Below are 15,741 nucleotides of genomic sequence, written 5' to 3'. Positions count from 1 at the left end.
AATCAGTTTTTGACATAAGGTCTCTCAGTCTTCTCTCAGATGGTATTGCAAGTGTTGTTTTTCTTATCAAATCCCTAAACGTTCACAAGGAAGAAGTCATCTAAGAGTTTTTTTTTCGGTTCTCTCCAAATTATTGGCACACCATATTTGAGATTAGCATTCTTTCCTTGAGACTAGGATCTCAGTCTTTTGACATAAGTTTTGTAAACTTCATGAGGTCCCAATTTTTTCATGGTCACCAAGTGGTACTCCAAAATAAGCAAGGTGCACTCTTTTGATAAGTGTTGAGGTGATAAAGTGAATCAACCACAGATATAACAGAAAATATCTGGGTCATTTCATCACTTCCTTCACTTGGAAGTCATAGACTTGTTAACTACATTAGCGTAAAGAAGAATCAGGGCAAAGTCTTCACTAAACTGTAAACTGCTGAACTTGTCACACAATAATAAAGATTCCTGTTAAGAAACTAATGCTGTTACAGTCAAACATATGTTTAAAAATGACATTTCTTAACCTTACTACTTTGTCTTGAAACTCCTATTTTTCTCACTTTGTGGCTACTTTTTATATCAAGTGTTGAAGCAAAAGCTGCAGTCTCACACATTTCACAAACCTGGTTTAAAAACTATGCTTTTGAAGCTGCTTTTGTGCATGATTAGTGTCATCAAACTCTTGAATGAATGAAAGTCCATGCAAGATTTTTTTTTTTTTTTTTTTTTGTTGGCCAGTGTTATTTCCAGGTTTCATACCAAAGTGTTCCATTACTTATGTGACCTGTCATCTTGGCTTTTGTATTTTTAATTAATTTATATGAAGTTGTAGAGATTTGCTTTGTGTTTGAGTTTAAGGAAGATTATTTTAGAACTCTTTATATTGAGACGCCTGATTTACTTTTTGTATTTGAAATGGCATAAACAAATTAAAATTTGGGAAATACCAAAAGGCCCAATACTTTTTGCAAGCCACTGTACCTCAGATTAATTGATAGCTGATAATGCTCCCAATGGACAATCTCTGATTTTTATTTATTTATTTTTTTAATGCTTTCACAAAATAATATCAGCCTCATGTCTTTTTTTATTGGGCCTATAAAAATACGGTGTAACACTGATTTTACTGCAAAAACAAGTTGTAATTCTGGATTTATTCTGAGGTACTAGATGTCTTTAACTACTGTAAAAGAAAATCCACAATTGCATATTTATCAGGTCATTGCTTCCTCAAAAATATTCATTCACATATAGAACAATAATCACACATTCAGAAAAGTACAGTGTGTGACAGATAAATAAGATCCCATTTGATATCAGCATCGTATATAAACTGAATCTGGCAGTTTAAAGTGGTATAATGCAAGTCTCACAGTCCCACGGGTACAAAAGTGGAGGATGATTGTGTAACCACTAGGTGAAGATTGGATCAGCTAATTTTACTGTTCAGCAACACTTTGCATAGACAGGAAGTGTCCTGATGTATAGCTCAGTTGCAACGAAAACCTGCATCCAACCAAATTCTTGAACAAGAGATTGCGATAGATCATCATAGCATGAGCCTTCTTACAAACCAACTATAGACTTCTGAAAGCAGAACAGGGATCTCATCTAGGATTTCATTTGCTGAAAGCTTGAGGGTTTGTTCTTTTCTTCAACAGGCTGCACAGAGACCAAGTTATAATGCACAAGGATATCTGTTCTAATGATTTAATAAATCTTTAGTAGCTAGTACAGTAACTTAATCTGTAAATAGAATTAAATTTTACAATAACATAAAATGGGGTTCTTCATTACAAACCGGAATGAATGAAGACAGCAGGTGGCAGTAGTCAGAAAACAAACAGAAATCTGAGTTGGCTGTTACACCAAGGTCTCCAACTGAAACAGTTTTACAGCATATTGTATCTTCTTGGGATAAAACCATCTCACCAAAACACTGGCTTTCTGTTTCGCAGATAAATGAGGAGTTCAGAAGGTGCAACACTATTCCTCTAGAGTCCACCTTCATGTCCCAGCTGGATAAGTACACACCAAAGCTCCTGGAGTTATTCAGTTCCAGAGGAGGTCTTGTTGGTCAGCGCCTAAAGAATGTGTTGATGGAACTGATACAGGTGAGATCAAAGTGGATAAAAGTTCAATGGTTTAATAATAAATAATAATAATAAGTTAATGATAACTTTCAGTGGTTTACAATCCCAGTTCCAATAAAGTTGTGATGTTGTGTAAAATGTATATAAAAACAGAATACAATGATTTGCAAATCCTCTTCAACCTATGTTCAATTGAATACACCACAAAGACAAGATATTTAATGTTCAAACTGATAAACTTTATTGCTTTTGTGCAAATATTTGCTCATTTTGAAATAGATGCCTGCAACACGTTTCAAAAAAGCTGGGACAGTGGTATGTTTACCACTGTGTTGCATCACCTTTCCTTCTAACAACACTCAATAAGCATTTGGGAACTGAGGACACTAATTGTTGAAGCTTTGTAGGTGGAATTCTTTCCCATTCTTGCTCGATGTACGACGTCAGTTGTTCAACAGTCCGGGGTCTCCGTTGTCATATTTTGCGCAACATAATGCAGCACACATTTTAAATGAGTGACAGGTCTGGACTGCAGACAGGCCAGTCTAGTACCTGCACTCTTTTACGAGGAAGCCACGCTGTTGTAACACGTGCAAAATGTGGCTTGGTATTGTCTTGCTGAAATAAGTAGGGACGTCCCTGAAAAAGACGTTGCTTGGATGGCAGCATGTGTTGCTCCAAAACCTGGATGTACCTTTCAGCATTGAAGGTGCCATCACAGATGTGTAAGTTGCTCATGTCATGGGCACTAACACACCCCCATACCATCACAGATGCTGGCTTTTGAACTTTGCGCATGGTAACAATCTGGATGGTCTTTTTCCTCTTTTGTCCAGAGGACACAACGTCCATGATTTCCAAAAACAATTTGAAATGTGGACTCATCAGACCACCGCACACTTTTCCACTTTGCGTCTGTCCATTTCAAATGAGCTCGGGCCCAGAGAAGGCGGCAGCGTTTCTGGATGTTTGAGGGCAGGCGCTAAAGGGGTCAAATGTGACAAATGATGTCATTCCTCTACTTCCAGGGGAAAATCCATGGCATTTTCAATGGGTTTTTGGGCAAGTTACATGCAAACAAAGTGAAAATACAAAGAAAAAGTGATGATGTGGTGGGAAAGTGGAATGCCACTGGAACCAAATAGCCAGGTCACATGCCACACTTGAGTGCAATATTTATTTTTAATGCAATATCCACAGTTTTGTATATACTTTTTTTTTCTTTTTTCTTTTGCTACTACACTATCTTTTTTTTTTCCTTTTTTAATTTGCGCTCTGGACATACCGCATTCATTCACTTAAATTTTATGTTTATGTTTCTTTTCTTTTCCAGACCTTTAATTTTAATTTAACCTTTATGTAACCAGGTTAGTCCCCTTGAAATCGAGACCTCTTTTGCAAGGTAAAACCTGAACAATTATAAAGTTTCCAATTCACCTAACCTGCATGTCTTTAAATGTGGGAGGAAACCAGAGCACCTGGAGGAAACCAACGCAAACACAGGGAGAACATTACAAACTTCACACAAAGGCCACAGGTGGGAATCAAACCCAGCAGAACAGTTTTCAGATGTTGACAGATACATTTTAGCTTTGTAGTAACATCTTGTTATAACCACAGATTGCACACAGTATGACTGTAAGCATGCCCAGTAGTGTCCCTATCGGGGTATTTTGGCCATGTGGTGCGTTTTCCCGTGCATCATCCACACAGATGCAGGAAGGCCTGTCCACACGGAGACAACTTTAGGCTTATCTGCAAAACTTTTATATCATATTGGCATTTCGTCCACACAGAACCAACATTTTCAGAGCCCCAAAACATGCTTTTTGAAAAACGGGTCCCAGAGTGGACAAATCTCAAAACACTGTTGCATTTTCGTGTATACAACCAATGTGCAACTTTTGTGAACCAACGATGTCCCTAACCTCAGCTTTAACCACAGCCACATAACAGTAACAACAATAATAATGGCAGACTACAGACTACTACGCTTGTAGTTGTGTGATTCACATCACTTTGAAGAAGAGTGTGTATGTTTGGTGTATGTATGTATGTATGTATTTATTTTATTATGTCTTCTCGCGGTTACCGTTGTCAGGATCCAACAGCTACAGTGGTGAAGAAGAGAGATGTGACTCTGAGATGCCTCATTGAGTATTTGGGGGAAAATGGACAGGAACTCATATCTGACTACTATGTAAGTACTGCCAGTCAACACTAGCTTTATTAACTTTTAGCTCATATTTGGAAAACAAAACAAACCGTAGGTTTCATGGTCTGTCATAGATGTTGGTTTCTATCATGAACAAGTTCATGGTACTTTATGGTTAGTACTTGCTGTACTAACCATAAAGTAGTTAGCTTGACTCTTTCACCACTTCTGATCCTTGTCACATTGGAACTGGTCATCTCATCCCATCTGCTCAAAGTGATGTCAGTTAGTGAAATCACCTGCTGGAGTCAGTGGTTACAAAGAAAACCTGCACCCTCTTGGCCCTTTCTGGAATACTTTGGACACTACTGACATAGACGGTGCATCCAGAAAGTATTCACAGTGTTTCATTTTTTCCACATTTTGTTACGTCATAGTCTTAATCCAAATGGAGTAAATTCTTTTTTTCCCCACTCACAATTCTACTCACAACACTCCATTTTGACAACATGAAAAAAGCTTCTTTTTTTTTTTGCAAACTTATTAAAAATAAAAAACTAAAATCACATGTACATTAGGGCTGAAATGATTCCTTGAATAATTCAAGTAATTCGATTACTAAAATGCTTCGAGGCAAAATTCTCTGCCTTGAGGCTTCATTTAATTCACTACTGTGTGCGCGATACATGCACAGCGTGCTGTAAAGCATATGCGAAGCGTGGAATTCAACATGGAGACGGACGGAGATGAAAACAGTGAGCGGAAGGGAGCACAAAATAACCCACTGAGAAAATGTCAAGAAACTGTCGGACGTGTGGGACCATTATTAATCAAACCGAAAGCAAAACAGTACAATGCGTGTACTGAAAAAAGGAATTAGCTTTCCATACCAGCACTTCTTCCATGCTACAACACCTGAGCTGAAAACATCCACTGTATGCATCGAATTTGCCAAGTGGACCCAACAGGTAATGTTAATGTCACATTCACAAACGTATTTAATTTAGATCAGTGATTGCAAGCGGGATGGGCATCGTTAAGAATCTAGAAATTATTTGTTATTATTTATGTAGTTCACATTGTGCCAGAGCTGGCTAATGGTTGGAGATAGCTCTGACCGCTTGCCATAACACGTTTGTTTTTGTTTTGTGAACGCTCCGCTGAGGAAACCAGTTTAGTCCTATTATTTACCCAGACTGACAACAAATGAGTAAAGCAAGTACTTTTATGCACTTTTTGTGGGGGTTTTTTTTCTTAGGCATTTTGTGAATGCAGAAATGCACTCCCGTGATATTAAACAAATGCATCCTCGCACACGCTTCAATGAGGAAACAAGATTAGCTGCCCAGTCAGTAAGTCAGAGTCCGCAATTTAGCCAGACTGACAGCAAATATAAGTAAAGTAAGTACTTTAATGCATTTGCATTTTTGTGGTTTCTTGGGGTATTTTGTGAATGCAGAAATGTGCTCCAACCTCAAAATGCGCTCTTGTGACTTAAACCAAACATACCCTCTTTTCATCTGTGGCGTTTAATGGCAGCTGGCATCCTTATTGTTGCATTGCTGCCACCTTCTGCATCAGTCCGTTATAGCAGTACTAAACCCTCTAAAAGCCAACACCTCCCACTTTAATTATTTATTTAACCAGGTCAGTCCCATTGAGATCAAGATCTCTTTTACAATGGAGACCTGGACGATGATAAAGTTTCCAAGTCACCTAACCTGCTCATCCTGTGTCTAAAATACTTCCTACAGAAACTTCTTTCAGGCCTAATATGGCAGTATGTTTTAAGTTTTTTTGGTCATCTTTAAAATTAATCCAGAATTTGCCAATGCCACTCAAGTGGACTCCTTTTCTTTCTTTAAAGAAGCAGCTACCACTTACGTTAGGCCACCAAAGTTTGCCAATAAAAATGTTAAGAGGAGTTGAAAATGTCGTTCATTAAACTGACTTATCATTTTCTCTGTCAGGTATAACTGTTAAATTAAGCTTAACCCTTTATCTACGGTGATGGCACCCATGCCATATTTTCCATATGCGTATTTTTTTTACAGTAACTCCGCCATAGTTTGTCCAGTCCGAATGATTCAAAGTGCATTGTTAAGATAACACCAAGGGCTTTCCAATGTTATATGGTGTATTACGGTAAACGTAAGCCTGTGACATCATAACGCAGATGAAAAACACGGACGTTTCACACTAGTGCGCCGCTGATTCTCATTACCGTAAGTTCTCGTGTAAGCCCTCAATCTGAAAAATCTCAACACTGACAGCAAGCCAAGAACCTGTGCTTTCCAACAGTATGCTATATGTTGCATATATTATGGTAAAGTGCGTTCGGTGACTTTTGAAACGAGGGAAAAGTATGAAAAAGAGCGCAAAAGTGACAGAAAAGTACAGAGACAGACAGCAAACATAAATGTAGTAATTTTTGAGGAAAAGGCAGGGTGTTAGTGTCATTTGTGAAGGTGTGTGTGCGTGTTTGTGTGGGTGTGATGGCTCCATCAGCCACAAGCCACTGCCCGGTGCCAACAAGCAGTGGAAACCCAACTTGCCAGAGATCCACAAAGGGGCAGCGTTCTTGCAAGGTGTGCAAGAGGTCAACCTGCTGGATGTGCAAACTTTGTAAAATTGGCCTCTGTCTTCAGCCAGACAGAAACTGTTACAAACAGTACCACACTGACAATGGACTGATGTAGTTTAGATCTAATTTTGATTCTTGGTTATATATTTGTATATAGTTTGACACTTTACTGTTTTATTCATATTATATAATTTTGCACAAAATGAGTAATCAAATGAGTGATTTATTGCACATTTTAATAATACAGATAATAATTGATATATTTATATATAGTTTTGCACTTTGTTGTTATTCATATTGTTTGGTTCTGCACTTTAAAATTGGTTACTTTTTGAATATTGTCGCCTTGTAAAATGTTTACTTTTGCACTGTTTGAGTTCTAGACACACAAAATTAATTATTTTGATTGTAAACACTTACAGCTTCCTGTTAAAAATGTGAAATCCAAACTTCCTTTACATAATCATTTTTCACTAAAAAACTGAAAAAAATCAAGTTCGTTTTTGGTGTTTTTTTCTCATTTTAAATGCTAAAACTTACAAATAATGTGTATAAATAGTTAATCAGGTGTAATATAATTGAAATTCAGGTACTCTTGGAAAAGGGTACCAAAGAACACAAACATAGAACATTATTTCTTAATTTTATTGCTATAATAAAAAATTATAACCAGTCGTCCATTTATAGCCTCAGTAGGTAAAGGGTTAAGTAAATGAATGAAATTAAATAAATGTTTATCCGAATACTCAATTAATCACCAGAATAATCGATAGAATGCTCTATTACTAAAATAATCGATAGCTGCAGCACTAATAAGCACATAAGTGTTCTCACCCTTTGCTCAATGCTTTGTTGATGCACATTTGGCAGCGATTACAGCCTCAAGTCTTCTTGAATATGAAGCCACAATCTTGGCACACCTATCTTTGGGCAGTTTTACCACACAATTCCTGTATGTGTTTTGTTTGTTTGTTTATTTGGCAAATAATGAACATACAAACACGCATCATGTCAATATGACATTAAAAACCAGGATAACACATGAAGGCAAAAATGCTTATTTCCAATGTGGTCCTTATGGTCACGAGACAATCGTGATTACAGGTATAAATGTTTGTATTGTACGAATAAGACATCAAGAGATTAGAAATGAGATAATAACATATAGCGACCAAGCTACACCTTTTGAAACACAAATTCACCGAGCACAAAGTCATATGTGATTTCAGTGTGTTTTTTTCCTGCCTGCCACTCAAAGTTGTATCCTGTCCAAATTAATGTCTGCCAACAGAACTCCGGCCCGGACGGCGACCTATTATTTGCTCCTGCTTTAAACAGGCCCAGCGGGTGTTAACATGCCGAGGTGCAACACGTATTCGATCCCGACAAAGGTCTCAGGGATCTTTCGTGTCTCCCACGAACTATGGGTGTCAAGCGACCACCTGTTCTATACAAATGATTAGTATGTACAGATCAAAGCCTGTCGTCCGAGTCTCGCCGTCCTTCCTTTGTTCGCAAAAACAAAGCGTTTCCTGCTCCATTGTTTATCAACTTATATAAATGCTGTACATTTGGAAAATTAAAAAAAATTATATTCTTTTTTATCACAGAAACTTCCACTATGTGTCGACTGCTTTCTTCCTCCGCTGTGCTTAGCACACTAGAGGATATGTAGGGGTTTCACGTTCAGCGCTGTGCCATTGCCAGGCAACGTCACACTTCCACACCGATGCATCAGACCGGAGTATCCACGGCCAGCGCTCCTGACATGAGCCGCCACATCAGTGACATTGACGTGATCCACTACAAACAATCATAATAATAATAAAATAGTAATGTGCTTAATGAGATCGGATCTAGACATTATTAAATTAAAAATACATAAGTGTTTGATTCCTGGTGAAACAATTCACTGAAAAGATGTTTAACGGCAGATTTAAAATTGTTCAGTGTGTTAACAGACCTTATTTCTGCAGATAAATTATTGTATGTAAAACTGGATTGTGACGTGAATCAGTTGAGAAATTCAAAGTAAAAGCAAAGAGAGCTTTTTACAAGACTTGTCGGTGTATCACTGACTTTTCATTTTTTATTTATTTGTTCCACTTCATAATGTTATTTGTAGCTCCTTGCACTTTTTGTGTGAAGGTCATGTTGAAGGGTTCTGTGAATTAAACATTTTAAAGAAAGTTTTGTGTTAAGAGTGTGTTATATTAAATTTTGACACTCTTTTGCATTTTTTACTGCAAGTAAATATCTGCCTCAGATATCGGTATCGACCCCCAAACTTTGTCGATAATCATATCTGCCCTTAAAAGTCCTTATCAAAGGTCACCCTCAGATTTTTCACTTTATCACTGTGATGAATGACACAAGATGATGAATGACAAGAGTCCAAGGTTAATGTTAGGTGATCAAATTTATGTCTGTCTTGTAGGAGCAATGAGGATCATCTGTCTTTTCAGAATTTAAGAGTAAGAAATTGTTAGACCTCCAATTTTTCATTGAAGCCTGCCAGTCATCCAAAGTCATGTGGGCGAGATTATCTGCGCTTATGGCATGTAAAACTAAGTGTCATCAGCGTAGCAATGAAAAGTAATTCTGTAGCTTCGCAACATCTGACCAGGATGTGCTGTATAGAGCATGCACACTTGTATTCCCGAATAGTCTCACGCTGTGTAAACTGGCGGTCAAGAGAAATGAAATAGAACTCCAGGTTTCACACTACACCATTTGCCCTCTTGACTCCCACAGTTATGGTTTAGGTCATGCAAATAATCATTAAACCTCGGCATGTGTGGTCTAGGGTGACAGAGTTTTATAGTAGATGAAGCAGTCACATCTACTAGACTTGTAATCGCTGATACTGATCACATTTTTTGACATTTTCTCCCACATTTGGCCGTCTGTGTGTATTTGTGTGTCTTGCAGATGACAACAGAAAGTAGTGTGCATAAAGACCTTGAAATGCAGAACATGAGGATCTACGTTTGCCAGAATCCAGATGTGGTGGGGATCATCATCGAGGGAACTCCCGTCCTGACGGGTCTGAGTAACTTGGCCACGGCATGTTCTCTTCTCCTCGGCCTGACTTACGCCCTCAATCTGGAATATCCTTCCAAACTTTCCAAGACATTTGAAGTGTTTCAAAGGCTCTTTGTGGGACTCGACACTCTTCAGCCAAAACCAAGTTCCAAGTATGTTAACCTGAAAAACAGGCTTCTGGCCTGATGGTTGGATCTGAGCCGGGTTTATCAAACCAGGCAGGAGTCCTGGTTTCCCACAATGCCTGCGGCACTTAGGACGTCTTTGAAAGCTGTTCTTATCTTGATGACTGGAATCCGTTGTAGGTTTTTTTATTTTATGTTTTTATGAATCAGAACATTAATGTCTGGATAAATCCCATCATTTCATTGACACTTTGACAACTTTACACAGATGACTGTAGCAAGCGATTTTTCTCCCGACATCCCGTTATAGCAAATCAGCATGTTCCAAATTTGTGGGTTTAGGAGGAAATGAGCGTTTGTCGTGGTTCTGTTGTTTTGTGCTGGTACCAGTAAAGTTGCGGCTGTGGTTTTACTGCAGTGTGTTATATTGTCTGAACCTCAGGACTTTGTGCACAAGTTTTCAGGTGCGCTGTGTCATTTTGGGGTCATCAGCTTAAACCGTGTGAAGCTGTCAAGTGAGTTTATTTGCTATATTGGTATTGATCTTTCCTGCTCTTATAAAGGTATTTTAGAGCTTTAAAGAGCATTCTGCAACAAAGCTCTTACTGTAGAGAAAATTTGAGCTCTCAGGCTCCAAAGGTGGATTTTGTGGTTTTAATAGTGGACAAACGGTCTTCGATATCTTCCGTCAGTTTTCTTATAAGCGGGTTTGAAGCTTAAGTGAGGAGTCTCAAGGTGCCACCAGCTTGGCACTTTCTGCCTCCGCAAAACTCTTGGTCAACCCATAAGTGTTTAGGTGACCTGGGTGGACTGAATGAGGCACAAACATGCCCACATTTTGATGTTGCCAAGCTAGCTAAGGCTAACAACCAAGAAAACCTGCGTTTGGGTGATGATATTTCTGTGAACTGAGTACGATTGATTTGGATTGGAAGAACCAATAGCATGTACCCATGGTTCTGTCGGTGTAACCTAATACTAGTGATCTATCTATACTTGCTAATTAGTGCTAACATACAGTTGTGGTCAGACGTTTACATGCACTCATCATGGGCAAGAATGTCACGCTTGTGTGGATCAGAGAAGATCCAAAATACATTCAAACTTGTGCACTTAATTCTTGTTTTTTTTTTTGTTTTTTTTTTGTTTTGTTTTTTTAGAGTCAACGATGTATGATGCACAATCAGTCCACCCCAGCAAAAAACAAACAAACAAAAAACAGTTCAAAGACATGAAAAGGTCAAAATGAAGATGACATTCATGCCTACGATGAGTGTAAACTTCCAACCACAACTGTATATTTAAATAATACAAAAACTTCACTGCAGTGCAGATTTTTTTAATGATCTGTTTATCTCATATCTATCCAATAAAGCAATAACATGGTTTTGGTTTCTCTTCGCCACTTCTTTCTCTGAAAAAACATTAAGAAAATAAGATTCTGGCAGATGACACGTCATCGTCAAGGGCACTGTGCACAAACTGATGGCAGATCAGTGTGCACAAACTCAGTGATGTCATTAGAATTTGTCTGCTAATCTCAACGTGCAGGAGGCGATCCCAGAGACATCGTGTGACAGCGATGTCTTAACTACAGAGACAGCCACATGGTTGTCACCCGTTTTTAGCCAAATCAAGTACACTCCATGTTTCACAACATGCTTTTACTTTGAGTTCTGAGTGATGTGAATTTCAACAAATTTAAAACAAGTGGTGGGCACAGTTAAATGAAAAGTTAGCTTTGATAACCACTAATCCGCTGACTGAAAAGTTAATTTTTGTAACACTAAACTGATAAACTTAAAAAAAAAAAAAAAAAAATTAGCAGAAGTTACAGCTAACCGCTAACTTTTAGCATTGACTGAGCACACTGTTGTCGATTGATAAACCAGTTTCAACTTTTAGCGCCGCAGAAGCTTCTGAGTAAATTCAGTGCAGCACTTGTGTCTTTAAACACCCTGTCAGCTGCTGCAAAGATGCCTCACTTACCTTTCATGGTAGAAGTGAAATCAAACGCAAGGCACTTTCGCTCATGGTTTCATTTATAAACAGACAAATTCCAGACAGGTTATCAACACATTAACAGCAACTTTGTAATTTTTATAAAGTGAAAATATCGCACTTTTAAAGTAATGCACGAATTCTGAAGGTTTGCGCGTTAAACCGACACAAGCGCGAAAACGCATTATGACAAAGCAGACTCGTCTTATCACCCCCCCGTCAAAACACACAGAACACCAGAACACTGCCATCTACTGGATGGAAGTGTGAAAAGCAGCCAACATGCTGAGTCACACTTCACAGAATTTTCAGTTTTGTAAATGCTTTTTTTTTTTTTTTACAGATAGAACAAAAAAGACGCATTTATGAAATACACATCTACTTGTAAAAACCAACACACAAGTTACAAATCGGAAATTTGTGTTTGTGGATCACAAAATACTTGCAACTCAAGGTCTATTTGTAGATCACCCATTGTGCATTTGTAGGTCTTAATGAATAAATATAGTCTTTTCACTAAAAAAAAAAAAAACGGGGGGGGGGGGGCTGTTGCAAAATACCCAACAGACACGAATTAAAGTTTAATTTCAGCATTTACAAACATTTTTTTGACCATTCAGTCTTACTCACTCTGCCAGCAAAGAAATGTTAGCGGAAACTAATGTGCTGATGGCTTTCAAAATTAGCTGAAAAGATAAAAAGCTAATGAAAAAGTTAGCTTCGCTAATTAGCAGTTATCGGATAAGCAGAACTGTGCCCACCACTGTGTAAAACATACCTAAGAGTCCAGCCAGATGCAGACTATGGCATCGCTGCCTCCAAAGCCGAGGACACCGGTGATACAGATGCGTTGTTAATTGTGCCAATTTGTCAGGTTCAGCGATGTGTCTGAATTTGTATTGCGGTGGGAAAATAAGTCTCGACCCATTTCCGCCACCACTGCCATATCGGATGTTGTTACTACAGGGCAATACTGAAGAATCAGAGTACTTCTTAAAAAAATATCAGGTTCAATTCAGCTTTTTAAATGACCAATTTTGGCTGTAATTGTACATACAGATTCATGATGAAGTGGACCAGAGAAGAATTTAGTTTCAATAAAACAGATCAAATCTAGGCTTGCATCTCAGATGTACCTTCTGGCAAATTGTAGCTGAACTTTCAGGTCTTGTTTTTAAGAAAATCCTCCTCTATACCACTTCATCATGAAGCTGTATAACTGGTGATACTTAATGCAAAACATGCACTATGCATAATTTCTCCAATCACAGCCTGAGAAGCCTATAACTTCACCTGGGTTGTCTGCGTGTCTTGGTGTCTTTCCTTTCAGTCAGTTTTTGAGAACCGTCTATTCCGTTCAGATTTACCATAGTCATAGCCGTGTCATACTGTTTGTATTTCTTCATAACTGATGTAAATAAAGTTCAAGACATATTGAGTGACCTGTATCCATCCCGTGATTTGTCTCAAGAAAACTGGCAATAAAACAGATTTACAAGTGTTACATTACTTATGCAACTCATCTTGGCTTTTATATGTTTAATTCATTTATATCAAGTTGTAGAGATTTGAGTTTGAGTTTAAGGAAGATCACTTTAGAAGTGTTTATACTGAGAAGCCCGATTTACTTTTTGTATTTGAAATGGCATAAATTAAAATGTGTGAAATACCAAGGGGCCAAATACTTTTGCATTCAAAAACACCATGACAGATAGATGTATGTTAATATTGTGGTGTGCATCAGCCCTCTGATGACTTTCATGATCGACATCCTGCGGAAATTCCAGCTGCCTTAAAAGCCCACGGACGATAAACAATGTCCAACTCATTTTCTTCTGTGATTCCAGAATTATTTTTCCTGTTTTGGAAAATAATGTGCCACAAATGAAACAAATACATGCTATTTCTCTGATGTATGTTTTGACGTGTAGTCTGGTTCCTAACTCTTTGCATGAGCACCTTTATATTTGTGTGTCCGGTTCAGCGCACAGCTTCAGGGAGAGAGAAACAATTCAGATAATCAGATGTTGCCCCTGTCCATATGGACTCTGATGTGCACAAGTACAAATCTGCTGGTGAAAAGTTTAAATGGTGAGGCTAAATGCGGTTAAGTGTTTGCACGCTGGGGTTCAGGAGCCGCACAGTTTACCTGGGTATCTGCGTGCTTTTCATCCATGACCTGCACAGTGATCGACCTGCTTCCACTTGTGACCCTGACAAATTAAAATAACATCACTGCTTGGAACCATATAGCTTCTATGCAAACACAGACGTGTACATGAGCCAGTCCGGTGGTAGCCTGAGAATGGGATCCAGTCCTGCACAGCCTGAATGCACAGGCATCAGGACTCGTGATGTTATTTCAACATGATCATTGACAGTTCAAATGAAAGGCTGAATACAGGGTCCTTTAAATATGCACTAATTTTGAGGGGGGTTTTTTTTTGTTTGTTTTTTTTTTTGTTCCAGGAGATGCTGAAAATGTATCATTAGATAAAATATTAATTTGGTTTCTGGGATCCTACAGGGCCTGTGACCCCGGCTGCTGCAGGCCTACGCCCCCCAGACACCCTGCAAATTTTCCTCGAATTTCACAATTTTCCATTTCACAGCCCTGATTCAGGACACAGTGGACCAGAAAGAACACAGTGTACCCTTCTGACATCACATCACACTCCTAAACATCCCATCAAATGTTTGAGAAAGAATGGTCTCATGTGAAGAAGATACGTTTATCTTTAAGACCTGATATGAAGAACGTACAGTTTTACCTCCCAACCTACTCCGTGTGTGCGCGCACACACACAGAAGAGGAATCCTGGAGACTGAGGTGTAAAAATGAGAAATGTCTTTACTTTGATTGACACGATTAAACACTCTTACAGCAGAAATAATTAACAGGTGCATCAGTGCTGCCTGTTTAAATCATTGTGGTTCTGATGGAACTGCTTTGTCCAAATTGGTGCAGCCCTAAAACCATCATTGTCTGTCCTCTCAGAGAGATGATTAAAAATGATTTAGAACAAACAGTTTGTAAGGTGTCCAGCTTGGTGACGGCAGCGTTGCAGCTCTGATTTTTGTGGCTGGTGTGGTCCTGTTGGCTTCAGACGGTAACATCTGATGTACACCGGGCAGTTCTGAGGTTTGTTGATGGATATCAGTGGGATTGACATCTGCACAGATAGTTTGTTGTTATCCATCCGTATCGTCTATATCATTTAATTTCTGGCCGCGCTCACACATTGCCACTTTGTTTTCTCCACATTGTATCAGCTGATCAAAAGTCAACGCTGTAACATATACTGTACATGTTGGGCTGCCTTGGGATTCACATATACAGGAATTCAGAGCTAATGCGGTGTAACAGTAGTGTTCAGAATAGTGCTATGTGACTAAAAAGATTAATCCAGGTTTTGAGTATATTTCTTGTTGCATGGGAAACAAGGTACCAGATGATTCAGTAGATTCTCACAAATCCAACAAGACCAAGCATCCATGATATGCACACTCTTAAGGTTATGAATTTGGGCTATTAGTAAAAAAAAAAAAAAAAAAAAAGTAGAAAAGGGGGTGTTCACAGTAATAGTAGCATCTGCGGTTGATGCTACAAACTCAAAACTATTATGTTCAACTGCTTTTTAGCAATCCTGTGAATCACTAAACTAGTATTTAGTTGTATAACCAGTTTTTCATGATTTCTTCACATCTGCAAGGCATTAATTTTGTTGGTTTGGAGCCAAGATTT

At 38.5% G+C, this 15,741-nt stretch overlaps 1 protein-coding gene across 2 annotated transcripts in view; it reads left to right on the top strand.

Moving 5' to 3' along the window:
• Positions 1 to 15,741, top strand: part of LOC117521504 — a 56,571-nt gene that overhangs the window by 31,924 nt on the left and 8,906 nt on the right. Inside the window, exons 3-5 of one of the 2 annotated variants that reach the window (XR_004563954.1) lie at positions 1,952 to 2,107; positions 4,188 to 4,286; positions 9,757 to 10,416. Coding sequence is in view for 1 of the 2 variants with exons in the window: in XM_034182818.1 (XP_034038709.1) it covers positions 1,952 to 2,107; positions 4,188 to 4,286; positions 9,757 to 10,056 (555 nt within the window). In the remaining variant the exon portion in view is untranslated. Of the gene's footprint in view, positions 1 to 1,951; positions 2,108 to 4,187; positions 4,287 to 9,756; positions 10,425 to 15,741 lie in introns of those variants that run through there. The other variant, XM_034182818.1, reaches the window with a different exon arrangement.

This window comes from Thalassophryne amazonica, chromosome 12, assembly GCF_902500255.1.
Source record: "Thalassophryne amazonica chromosome 12, fThaAma1.1, whole genome shotgun sequence".
Taxonomy (NCBI): Eukaryota; Metazoa; Chordata; class Actinopteri; order Batrachoidiformes; family Batrachoididae; genus Thalassophryne; species Thalassophryne amazonica.
Note: the sequence above shows the minus strand (reverse complement) of the source record. Positions and strands in the feature narration are given on the sequence as shown.